Source organism: Aspergillus tanneri, assembly GCF_003426965.1.
Source record: "Aspergillus tanneri strain NIH1004 chromosome Unknown AapTan_2_pilon_pilon_pilon, whole genome shotgun sequence".
NCBI lineage: Eukaryota > Fungi > Ascomycota > Eurotiomycetes > Eurotiales > Aspergillaceae > Aspergillus > Aspergillus tanneri.
Genome location: NW_022984629.1, coordinates 114,159 through 126,970, shown reverse-complemented (window position 1 = coordinate 126,970; position 12,812 = coordinate 114,159). Strand labels below are relative to the sequence as shown.

The 12,812-nt window shown below is 47.5% G+C and overlaps 5 protein-coding genes across 5 annotated transcripts; 2 read left to right on the top strand and 3 right to left on the bottom strand.

The window, feature by feature from the left end:
• Positions 1-826: 826 nt before the first annotated feature.
• Positions 827-3,168, top strand: ATNIH1004_000038 (bZIP transcription factor; the record flags this gene model as incomplete). The annotated part of the gene is made up of 4 exons (XM_033564764.1): positions 827-1,195; positions 1,721-1,966; positions 2,027-2,984; positions 3,056-3,168. 4 exons carry the CDS (start codon positions 827-829, stop codon positions 3,166-3,168), a joined length of 1,686 nt encoding a protein of 561 aa, XP_033430521.1.
• Positions 3,169-3,345: 177 nt separating this feature from the next.
• On the bottom strand, positions 3,346-4,017 carry ATNIH1004_000037 (GNAT family N-acetyltransferase; the record flags this gene model as incomplete). The annotated part of the gene is made up of 1 exon (XM_033564763.1): positions 3,346-4,017. One exon carries the CDS (start codon positions 4,015-4,017, stop codon positions 3,346-3,348), a length of 672 nt encoding a protein of 223 aa, XP_033430520.1.
• A 1,675-nt stretch (positions 4,018-5,692) lies between these two features.
• On the bottom strand, positions 5,693-6,139 carry ATNIH1004_000036 (uncharacterized protein; the record flags this gene model as incomplete). Its single annotated transcript, XM_033564762.1, has 1 exon — positions 5,693-6,139. One exon carries the CDS (start codon positions 6,137-6,139, stop codon positions 5,693-5,695), a length of 447 nt encoding a protein of 148 aa, XP_033430519.1.
• A 1,686-nt stretch (positions 6,140-7,825) lies between these two features.
• Positions 7,826-9,353, bottom strand: ATNIH1004_000035 (ATP-grasp domain-containing protein; the record flags this gene model as incomplete). The annotated part of the gene is made up of 4 exons (XM_033564761.1): positions 7,826-7,883; positions 7,992-8,422; positions 8,531-9,127; positions 9,174-9,353. The coding sequence occupies 4 exons, from the start codon at positions 9,351-9,353 to the stop codon at positions 7,826-7,828; spliced, it is 1,266 nt and encodes a 421-aa protein (XP_033430518.1).
• A 1,870-nt stretch (positions 9,354-11,223) lies between these two features.
• Positions 11,224-12,762, top strand: ATNIH1004_000034 (MDR family MFS transporter; the record flags this gene model as incomplete). The annotated part of the gene is made up of 2 exons (XM_033564760.1): positions 11,224-11,285; positions 11,355-12,762. 2 exons carry the CDS (start codon positions 11,224-11,226, stop codon positions 12,760-12,762), a joined length of 1,470 nt encoding a protein of 489 aa, XP_033430517.1.
• Between the last annotated feature and the right edge of the window lie 50 nt (positions 12,763-12,812).

The following is a 12,812-nucleotide window of genomic DNA, read 5'->3' as shown; positions in this document are numbered from 1 at the left end:
GCCCCCACGAGATCGCTCCAGTATCGTGTTTATGTCTCTCCCTCCCTTCTCTCTCTCTCTGAGTGGCCAGTAATCCCGAGTTCAGTGGACAGTTCCTCCTGTCTGAGTCGTCGACCGAGGGTGGTTTGTGTACTCCGATAGCCCACGATGTGCAAGACCAAGGATTACCCTCAACCCATTCGGGAGGACGTATTTAGCCTCGTATGTCTCCAGTTTCCTCGCTGGCGCTAATAAGAGCCGTTCCTACTGTAGAGAACTCATCAAAGCTTAGCCAGGGCTTAATTCCGAACAAACACTGGGGGCCGGTACCGGAGCGGGTCCAGCAGGACGCATATTTAACTCATTCGATTAATTCTTATCCACCTCAGACTTTGCAATTGGGTTAGTGCTTCTCAGGCAGCAGTATTTCTTGCCGCTGTTTTAGTAGGTTACAACGAACGCGGATGTCTTTGCCGATCGATCCATTGTGATTCTGTCGGCTGTTTGTCGGAGGCCGAAAAATAATCTCGCAGGCTGTCTGGTTACGCGGCCCCGTTGGTTGTAGATGGCGCCCATAAATCTGGACAAGCATAGGGAGAAAAATAGTTCACTTCATACAAGTCTTTGAGAGGATTAATAACTAGAGAATGGAATAGTGGGGCGCTTTTGTTTGTAGTAAAAATCGGTGGTTAAGATGAAGTGATGATGACATCAATACCGGCAGGCCCCATATGAACTCCAATTTCTAATACAAATAGATAAACCCTTGACTCATCTAGTAAAAGCACTAGCACATATATTTCAATCGCCTTCTTTTGGTGAGCACATACTACTATGCACTACGACGATGCCTAAGAACATATATGCACGTGATCTGGAGATCGATCTCGATTCCAGGGAAGAGACTGAATACTTTAAATGGTTCCTAGCCTGCCTTTTGTTCGGGAAGCCTGTACAGCAGAGTGTAGCAAGACGCGCATATTTTGAACTTGTCGGCAACGGCATTACGTCTCCGGATGCGATTCAGCAGGCTGGTTGGGATCGTCTCGTTGAGATTCTCGACGAAGGCCATTATGTCCGGTACGACTTCTCAACCGCCACCAAATTGCTCGACGTATCGTCCACCCTCAAGAAAAAGTATGGAACATTTTCCAACTTGCTATGGGAGTGCGCAACACCAGATGAGGTGTCGACACGACTGCAGGAATTTAAAGGAGTAGGGCCGAAGACTGCAGAGATATTCCTACACGAAATTTCGCAAGACTGCTGGAAGTGAAGTGTCTATCCCTATGCCACACTGTCCTTTGATTTAAAATTTTGGATTTTGCTGGTCATCATGGGAGTCGAGTCGGGAACTTTTAGTATGAAATTAATTATGCAACAAACATAAAACTCGGTATGCCTTGACTAGGAGCAACATTTCTTCCTCGTCTAGGAGGTTCATTTTAAAATAGCCGGTTTGAATTCTTGCCTCTACTTCTTAGTCTGTCTCTTTCTACAAATATGAAGTCCCTGTTAACATACTATAGACCCTTGTATCTCTTTTTCTTTTTTCTTGGGCAGGATGCACTAAGCCATACAGACAAAGATTCTGGAATAATTACGTTCCTGAAACTTTCACGGTATGATACCCAGACTGTAAAATAATCCACTGATACTAGATGCGGTGTAAACCATGTATTAATAACTGTCTCGGTTGGAAATTTACTCTATCTGATCCAAAAATAGCTCTCAACCGCAGTTCCATTCGGTTGGCGATACTCAACGTCGTATCTTTCAATCGTCCACGTCTCATGTGTATCCATCTGCAACTACAATGTCCTCCAATTCGTTTGCTCCAGAGATAGGTTTCAGTAGTCAGTCTCCAAGTTTAGACGAATGCATGAGAGATGAATTTGCCTCGTCAGCCTCGGACGATCCTCGCCGTTTGCACACGGGGAAGCGAGGCCGACCCCCAATCGATCTAACTCATGAAGGGCTGGTGGATGTAGGTTTATACTATAAAACTTTATCCCTTCCATTCTTATGACGGTTGACTGGTGGATAGAGGCGCCGCAACCAGGTCCGAAAAGCACAGCGGAACTACAGGATCCGGAAAGCGGAGGAAGCGATTATTCGCAGAAACTACGTGGCAGATCTTGAAAGCCAAATCGACCGTATGAGACAGTCATTTCTTGAGCTGAGCTCCCACATTAGAAAGGCGACAGTTCTTCCTGGGGTGCCGGACCTCGAACGTCAACTCCAGAATATCACTCATAACTTCTTACCCGCTTCTCAAGACAGCGATGCTCCCAGCAGATCACCACCGGACGATTCAGATAGGAATCGTGACCGCTCGAGAGATGGTCCCATTTCACCAAGACTCGACGATTACACCTCCTGTGCTACGACATCGCTGGTGCCAGCCACAGAATCTATCCAAATGTCAACGCCTATTCGTGCGTCCGCTGTAGGTTTCCCGCTTTCTCTTTTCGGAATCCAAGCTCCGCTGCCGAGGAATTTCGCCCAACGCCTCTATTCAAGTTGCATCAAGCGGGCTTACCACCTGCTCACCAGCCCATATGCGGAAAGAACGGAAGTTGCCCGCGTTTTCCAGTATTCATTCCAGTTTTCGGATGCCAACACTATGATATTGACCTTCGATACCTTGCTACGGACCAATGGTGATTACCAGACCGCACGTGTTTATAGGTTGGGTGGTGCGGGGACTCACTATACGAAGACACCGCCAGAATGGAGTATTGTCAAATATACCCCGTTAAGCGAACAGACGCCATTTGAGAATGATGATGACATATGGTTTGATTCCCGAGATATTGAGGGGTGGCTCGAAGAAAATGGACTCGCTATTGGAGGTACCCAGTCATTCATGTATTTATCGGAACTCCCTTCGTTTCGGCTGTGCCAGCATATGACACTATGTAATGGACATGAGCCTGGCGAGTCTCCAGAGCTGTCTGATCAGCGAGTTGCCATGGTCCTTGACGTGGACAAATTTCTTGAAGGTTCGTCCTCTTTCTTCTTTTCTATATTTGCACGATAATACACAAGAGTACTGAAAATACGGCTTGAACAGGGCTCCTTTCGAGGGGCGTGTGTCTGGGCAATGCACCGGGATTCCGTCGCTGTGATGTCGAAGCGGCGTTCAACCTCGCGATAACTGATGAAACGGCTTTCGTTCGTGAATAATCGTATTAGCATCGCAGATGGGATGCTATATCAAGGCTATATTCTCAAAATACAATTTGAAAACCGGAAATATCCTATGTCACTGGTCCTTCGATTATCACCGCTTCAGCGGAATCGAACGATGTCTGCTGATTGTCCGGCTGTTCCAAGAACAGACAATATACCTATCTCCATAGTTCACGAGCGGCATATCTCTAACATCATAATCAATCCACTCCTCAAACTATACTTTTCCCCAGTAATATCTTTCGGCAGCAGATCCTTATCTCCATTCGCAATCAAAGCCTCAGCAAGAGTACATTTTCCAGCCTCCGAAAACCCCAACCCCTGATACAATCCTACTGTGGCATGATTCTCCGGCTTCACCATCAACCGCACCCAGACCTCGTGCGGAGATTCTCGATACGAAGCTAAGTAATCCAACGCCTCTCGGCACAGTTTCTTCCCGAGTCCCTGGCCGCGATGGTTGGGGAGGGTGAACAGACTGAGCATCTGCCACAGTTCCTTGTCTCCGTCTTCCGGGGGGTTTCTCTGGCCGGATTCCTCGGGTAGGATAAAGTCCTCCCGGTTTTGTGGGCCATGTAACGTTAACTGGCCTACCCATGTAGTCATTTCTGGGTTTTCAACGGGTGTTGCGGCGCATATGAAGGTCTCGCTCCTGTCTGCGGCCAGTCGGGCAATCCATTCGTCATCTGTGTGAGCGGATTCTATCTCGTAACTGGAAGAGAAGGAGGTCGGTGCAATGGAAAGGGCCTGGAGGCGCAGCTCTTTGTACTTTCTGGCTGATGATGTGATCGCATGATCCTTAGCGATGCGGAAGACGGAGTATTCGAAACGAGAAGTGGGCATGTTGAGTATAGTTGCAGCTATTGAAGATCTATTCACTTAAGATTTCCCAAGCGAGACTGCTTTGAATATCGGGCGTTAAATAATTTTCGCCCAGCTGTGTAGATGTTCGCCAAGAATGGCTCGGCAGTGATGCCGTGGCCAGGATAAAAGATGACGGAATCAAAAAGGAAAGAAAAAATAATAAGAGTGGTATTATACGTGCTGAAATATTATAAACCTTAGAAGTCTCTATACTATTGTCTATGGTACCGTCTGAAAAAATACTGACCCAGGGGAAATCTATAAATAAAATTCCACTACACTTAAAAGGGTATTTATCCAAGACATCTAGCGGAATAAACTAGTCCATATTGGGACATCAGGTGAAATAATCAAGCGAAGTGGCTGATTCTGAAGAAAAGGGGTCAACACACAATAATCAACAACAGAGCGACTCTCATAGAATTGCAAATAGAATTCCGACAATAGGCAAGATAATTCTTCTGATATTCTGACAAAATTCCCATATGGGAAATGGGACGGGAAACGGGACCTGATTTAAGGTAAGTGGGAATGGGAATCCCTTCCCAAAAGACTTAGCACGGGGTGGGAATCAAGATCCCGAATCCCGTCCCAACGGTCAGCCTAAGGAAATGTGGTAAATCTCTACATTGTGGGATCAACAGTGAATAACGTCCTGGCGCCTCAGGCAGGGTTCGACATAGGCCCTAACAGAAGGGAGAGATTGCCCACGAACCAAAGCATTTGGCCCAGAGGGATATTATGAGTCAGAATGGAAGGCTCGCTCGTCGGGATCTGATTGCAGGATGCGGCAGACAATTATCATAATATTGTGGTTTTTTAACTAGTGTACCTGGGGCATGCATAAGGGAGTAACTAGCTTTGTACGAAACTGAATAATGGGGAAAGAATTATTAGAATGAAAGGGAAAATATATATTTATATTGTGACGGAATATACGTGGACACTCGGTCTTCAGCCCCATGCTACTGGAAGGGGATTATTATAATAACTGTCTGGAAGCCTCTGCCAGGCAGCGTTCACGCATGGGCACGATCAACAAGCTGCTCGTTTTCCTCGATTCCACCCATTCTTGTATCCCTAGACCACCATCGGCGTCAGGGAACGCATCGACCAGTTTTGGCACCCATTCCTTCAGAAAATCTAATTTTTACAGATTCCCTTAGTTGGAAACTGTACCTGTGGCGCGAAAACTCTGTGAGGAATAAAAAAGGAACATGCCTCTTGTTTTTCTTGCCTGCAAATCCCAATTCTGGCGGCAATGGACTCTCCATTTATCGCCAAAGTTCTAAACTTCATAGGGTCTAGAGGCCTTCCCCACCCAGTTCTTTGAGATTCGGGAACAGTGAGTGTGCTGCACATGTGCGATGTTGTATTTTTTGGGGAATAATAAACATATGAAGTTCTTCAGGGTGGATTCCATGTCATCGAGGTATTTGCCTACTCGAGTAGCTTGCGCTATAAGAATTTTCTGGGTGTCGGCCTGGTTCACCTGGAGGATTCAAGGGGTTCAGTGGTGCTGCAAATATTTTTCTTGGGATTTTAGCTTACGTATGTCAAAGCGAAGATGGCATCCTTGCAGACATTTATGGCCCAATTGGCATCTCGCTCTTCACCACGGCTCTTAGTCCCGCGGATATAATCCATCATTGTCCTATCTCTCCCCATTTCCCCAGAGACGTTCTTTCAGACCATTCGTATTTTTATCGAGAAGCATAAACTCATCCCTCTTGAAATCATCGTCGTAGGCGAGGGCGACTAAACCAACGGGGAGCCCATTTGTCGCACCAAAAGCATCGTGCCTCAATTTATTATTGCCCCACCAGAATTTGAAATACGGACAAATCTCAACATTTCCCTTACCTCCGTTGGGGTTCGGACTAATGAATGTCTGTCCTTCGCCCTCTTGGTCGCGCCAGAAGTCCAAATACAATTGCCACTCAAGGATATGTTCACTGGCGAAGTCGGCTGACTTGGCTGGTTTGGGAATATGCCCAAAACTGTAGCTATCGCAGTCATCCGGATCCTGCGGTCCATAGGAGATGATGGCATCCGCACCGGTGATCAGGTCCTTGGACTGAGGGAATACTCTGCTATACATCGTAACCCCGCAGACTCGCCCTTGTTTATGGTCTTTGCGTTTATACAACTGGTGGAGGCTTCGTATTTCCATTATATCTTCCTCGTCCTCCGGTCTGTAATCTTCCTCGAGGTTATATATTGCCCCATTAACTTGCCTTGGTGGTTGAGCATGGCCTGTGCTTCATCCTCTAGTCTAAAATCTGGGAGATGACGCTTCGACCAAATAGGGACCCCATCGGCGTTGTCTGGGAGAACGCTTCCATGACAATCTCCAGTACGCGTCCGTTTATTATATGGACAACCAAGCGCTAACCCGTACGTATCGGGGAACAAGGCCCCTTCAGTCGAATCCGCACGGGCAAGCAGTGATGAGACCTCGAGAGTATGATTAAATCCAATAAGTTCCCCCCAGTCGCGCTTATTTGACGAGGATGATTGCCATGGATAGCACTTCATGGGGAGCACGGTCACAGTCTTAGAAGACCAGGTTTGTCTTCAATATGAGCTTGGAGCTGATAATCAATCCTATAGTGTCCGCCACTGCAATCGTCCGTATAGCTGATGCCAGCACGTAGAATAGCGGTATTTTCGAAAGATGCTTCGATCCGGGTATCGACTAGTTTGGATGCTGGAGTATCGAGCTTGATTTGAAACCCGATGGCAGCAGTCACGGTGATGGCAATGGATCAATCCACGGCCATCACTGCACCAGTGCCGGCTTCCACGCTCGGTCGTGCAGGAAAGGGAAACAAGTTGTAACTTTGTGGGAGTCTGTCCATAGCTTGAGGAAACATGAAAATATATTTATTATTGTTCGTCCTCAGCGCCCTGCCGTGGAGGCCGTCTGCTCGCAGTGTGAACGGCTATAGCTGTCTAGATAGATACTCCATAGAGGAAGAAGAATGTGAAACTTCAGTAACTGGCTCCACGTGCTCAGCGGCGGCCGTGAGGCCGCCGCCACCGCAACTCGTATATTAAAGAGGGGAACGCTAACGCAGACTTAGTGGTCACGAATCGTTCATGTAACAGGGATGTTACTGACCAGAGCGCAGCGAGAAATGCTCTCTAGGGCCAAGTGAAACACGCTACGTGGTTCAGCGCTTCACTCATAGCCTATTGTTAGATTTTTATGCGTCATTATATGGGAGCTTGAATCATCTCTGTGTGTGTCTATCTTGGTGGTTGCTTCGGAGTAATCCACCTAGCTTGGTTATTTCACATGACGTCCCAATATGGACTAGCTTTATTCTGACACCTATCAAAGTCATGGGTAGTTTGGAGGCCAAAGATCGACGGACAATAGGCATTTGGTCTGGAGATTGTAAGACTTGGGCCGCCTTTGCATAGAAAGTGACGGAAATACTAAGTATGACGAATGTCTAGTCACAGCCTATGATACAAAATCCTCTCTCCAACTAAAGTAACAAAGTGGTCCGAATCGACAATTGTGCGGATTATACGAACCTTGGAAATCAGTACTTTTGTAGTCGTATGAGGTTCTAGTATCAGACCGGGTAATCAATATAAAACTTCACGCTTCTGATAGAACGGTGGACCGTATTTGCTGCTTCTTTCGTTGTTTTAAGCGAGCCTTGAGCGCTTTAGTTGGGTAGGAGATGGAGACATAGGAGAGAAGAAAAAAAAAAAAAAAGAAAAGGCTGCCTCTGTACTTCTTTGCTCACACATAGCTAGCTAGATTGGCATCCTATTTGATGCTGTACTGAACTTCGCGCGCGAGGGTTTCAGCGATCTCTAGAAGATGCCTACGTCCCACACGTGAGAATAGGATAAAATGCCCAATCCATGGCGTATGACTGGAAGAGGGGACAACGTCCCCTCGTCGCCAATAACACACACTGTCAACAACGTACTCGGCAAGATCCGGCCTGCGTTGCAATGCCTCGTCACAAATATTATCAGAATCAAAAATCCCCCCTCTATCGGCAGATAGGAACTGGGTGTGACACCAGTACTGAGCCCCTTGTATAAATGGCTGGGACAAGGCATGTATACGCTGGGAATCCTCCAATGCGAAGAGCAAGCCAAGTCCAACATAGTCGACGCCATACGTGGCCTCGGCGGGACCTGATGCAGCAATTCCCGGTGGTCGTGCATTTATTTCGATTAGCCAAGAACTTGTTGTAGTGGAGTCTGTTGACTCCGTTTGGTATTCAAGATCCACTAGCCCATCCCGAAGTGTATATACGACTTCTGAGTCTTTGACACGGGCTTCCAAATGGAATACACCGGAGTGAAGTCCCAGCCGCAATAGCTTCTGGTGCAGGTCTTGAACGACCAAGTTCTGCTCGCTTGATGGCAAATTTGAAGGCCACATCACACCTGACTCGGTAAAACTCAGTGCCTTTTCTTCAAGCGTTCCATCGCCTAGTTTAGGCTATTCGTCGCATACTTCAGCAAACAATATCTCGCCCTCGCTGAGTACAAGATTGACATCCACTTCTGGTCCATCGCAATATTCTTCGATGACAAATCGTGGGCCATGTAGATCGGCATGCTTCGCAATGGCCTCGGCAGCTTCGGCAAACTCAAGGGTATTGTCTGCTCTGTACACACCCGAAGAACCCCATCCCCGACATGGCTTTAGAATCAATGGGTATTGTAATTTATGCTCTTGTACAGCCTGTAGCGCTTCGTCTTTGCCATGTGCCAGAAGTGCTGGGTGCCCTGCTGCAATACTGGTCTTGTATTTATCGGCTGCGATTGCCAGAGCTGCTGCAGGTGGTGTAGGAAGCGAGAGAATCTCCGCGGCTTTAGCGACCTCAAACTGCAATGACTCATGAAAGGTAACGATCCCATCGATACCTCCCTTGTAGTGACTTAAAGTCTCAATGATCCTATAGCAAAGGCCACCATCCCGAGTCAAGTCACAGGGAAGGAAAAGTGCCACGCAGATCTGCATGCTTCGGATCCGCCAGCCAGCATCCTTGGGCATCCAGAACCACCAAGTTGATATCGAGGGCTTTTGCAACTGAATAGTGATTTCGTCCTGTACCCCCGTGTGTTGGATACCACCAATAATTCCCCACAAATACCAATGTCTGTCTTGGTCGTCGCTTTTCCAACACCCAGGGGAACGATAATCGATTCCGCACCTCCTTCTCGAAAGCATCTAGATCTGCAGCCACATCATTTATCGACTCGTGAACATCGATGATGATGCCTCCTGCTGCAACAGCGAAGAAGTTTGGGAGGCGGGAGAAGTCGGTTTCCATTACCGCCTCTCCCGAGAACCACTGCTGGGGAGCCGCGAAAGAGCTCACTTTGATGAGGTTTGAAGAGCCAAAATGCGCAAAGGAACGATATCAGATCGTACGATATAGCCTCGGCGGCGAGGTATAATCAGTTTTGCGGCTCTACCTCTGCCGAGTGGGGCCGAACTCGCTGATGATAACAACGCATGTATGAACCCACTTCCAGTATCATCGAGGCCTAGAGACTGGACGGAAAGACCAGCTGTTGCATCGTGCTGTTCATGAGACGCCCCGTGCTCAAAAGGTAGTGTTGTGCTAGGCAGGTGTCGGTCGGTAGTCCCTGGCGTCAACTTCTGGATGGTGATATCCACGGATTGCCACAATGGGTAGTGATAGTTCACTAGAGACGTGTGGCTGATAGACCAGCGACACTCAAACGTGTCTGCGGATCTTTAGCATATTACCACAAATATGATATTTGCTAGTAGTTGTCTCCATACCGTGACCATTTGGCCGTGTCGCCTTAGGCTTAATGTTTGGTCGATTGAAGTATTATTGTTCAATTTGAGACAGTCAGGTAACCCTGGTCGTTGTCGTGAGACCGGAGACTGGATTCTACTAATATCGCCACTCTACGGCATTTTTTGCCTCTATATCTCATGGTGGATACGCTTATGAGAAAGGAATAGTAAGCTGAGATGGGACTCTACTCGGCAGCAATACAGTAAACTTGTACAGGGGTATAGACACGCGTCTTATAGCACCCGTGGGCGCTACCTAGGTAGTCTTCTCGCTCACACATACAATACAGTAACATTACTACATTCTATTGATATCCATGGATGCGGACCCTACATCCAGGGATTGGTTATTTGGGGCCCCGGGGGTTTCTTTGTCTTGGTAAAACAGTTCTTTAACGTAATATGTCTGTTAATCTGGATACCTGTCAGAATAAACTAGTCCAGATTGGGACATCATGTGAATATATATACCCAATACTCCTTATAGAGGGGTTGGGTAGACAATCCTTCTGAATACAATCACTTTAGACCCCTAATAATCAAACAATACCATGAATTTTTCCACCGACGCTGACCGACGCTTACCGACGGTCTCCTTCGACTGTATAGAGACGTTGCAACATACAAGTCATATTTCATTAGTATTTGCACCCCGGTACTTGGAAGGCCCAACACGCACTTGCTTTCTGTCTGTAGGACTTCATATTCAAAGCTCCTCAGGCTACTCGGGTGGAGTGTACACTAGTAGGAATAGGTAGACGGTATAGACAGAAAGGTCGAGGGTAGAAGTACATCTCTTGAAATGTAAATACTAATAAAACGCCGCTGTATGTACGATCCAAGGAAGATATTAAGTCGTGTATCTGTATAATCTGTGAGTAGGCAGATCTATTCCAAAGTGTGATTCGGTAAGAACTGGTCTGACTGGCTCAGGAGCCCCTTGCGCAGGTGCTATCTCTTAATTAAAAAAGAAAATGTCGATGTAACGTAATTTAGGGGAAAAGTGAGAACTTCCAAGGTTCTACTGCTATCACGTCAGGTGACTAGGCGATCATATCATCGAACAAGGGTCCCGAGGCAATTTCCAAGGTTCCTGGGTTGGTTTGTGCACTCTTGTTTTCTCACCATTTGAAATGACAACGCGAACGATGACGAGCGTCCCGGGCGATCATATCCAACTGTGTTGCCTCGGGGGGAATAGTGTGGCGGTAGTGAACAACAAAGCGAATAATAGCATCAAGGCGGGGGAAGGCCATGATCCAAGTCCACACGAAGAGAATACCAGGGATTCTGAAACTCACTCAGTTAGGGGAACTGAAGAAACTAAAGAATATCCCACTGGCTTGAAGTTCTGGCTCATCATCCTCACCATGACAGCCTTGCTTATCCTTGGTGGACTTGACACTAATATCGTTGCTACCGCTGTGCCCAGGTACGAGGTTAAAATAAAGGCGAATATCATGTGCAATGTTCCATAAGCTGACCACTTTTTGGCTTCTAGTATTACCGATAACTTCCACACCGTGGCTGATGTTGGCTGGTACTCGTCGGGATTTCGACTCTGCACCTGCGCCTTTCAATTCATGTTTGGCAAGATGTACAAGCTCTTCTCCGTCAAGCGCGTGTTCATGCTCGCTAATGCTATATTCCTGGTGGGATCTGTGCTCTGTTCCACGGCCACAACATCCGCCATGTTTGTCGCTGGGAGGGCCGTGACCGGAGTGGGCTTTGCAGGTATCCTCGGCGGGTTATACACCATTCTTACGCATATCCTGCCACTTCGACGACGACCTCTCTTCTGCGGAGTCCTGGGTGGCGTCGAAAGTCTGGCCATTATTGCTGCTCCCATCGTTGGCGGAGCCCTGACTCAATCGCTTGGTTGGCGGTGGTGTTTCTGGATCAACCTACCTATCGGGGGTGTTTCGCTTCTAATGACCTTTTTCCTATTTTCGGATCCAAGTCTCGGCGACACAAGTATCGGGTTCAGAGAGAAAATAGCCAGGCTCGATTTACTGAGTAACCTGCTCTTCATTCCAGCGCTGACCAGTCTTTTCATCGCGTTTTCTTGGGCCGGCACCAAGTATCCTTGGGATGACGGCAAAGTCATTGGTCCTCTCGTTACGTTTGCAGTTCTCACAGCCGCCTTCTTATACAATCAACATCGACTGGGTGATGCTGCTGCTTTACCACCGCGTATCTTGAAGAACCGCAGCGTCATTGCCGGCGCAATTTTCGGCCTCTGCACTAATAGCGCTATCAATGTGCTCGAGTATTACTTGCCTACCTACTATCAGATTGTGCGTGGGTATTCTCCTAGCGAAAGCGGCTACATGATGATCCCCATAGTTGTCGGTGCGACTATCGGAATGTTCCTTTGCGGATCGGGAACCAGTACAATCGGCTACTACACGCCATTCATGCTCTTCTCCTCGGTGGCGATGCCGATTTTCGCGGGATTGATTACGACTTTCGGAGTCAAAACTAGTTTCGCTCGGCTTATCATGTACTCCGGGGTATCCGGCTTTGCGAGTGGAGTAGCCTTCAACACACCAATCACTGCTGTGCAGACTGTGCTGCCTGTCGAAGACGCCTCACTTGGGCTGTCTATCGTGCTTTTCGCACAGAACTTTGGTCCTGCCGTGTTTATTGCTATTGCTCAGGTCATTTTCATGAATCAACTCGCGACTAATCTAGTCCGCGTAGTCCCAAACATTGAACCTGCGACAATCCAAGACAACGGGTTGACGGATATTATGGGACAGGCCCCAGCAAATCGATCCATGGAGGTTCTTGAGGATATTGGTAAAAGCTTGAGTGAGACGTGGTATTTGGCTGTTGGGTTGACATGTGCGACGTTGATTGGAAGTTTACTCATGGAATGGCGATCTGTCAAGAAAAAGAGTGCTTAATCTTCGTTATCAATGCTAGGCTATGAATGCTAATGATCTCTGCATGATCT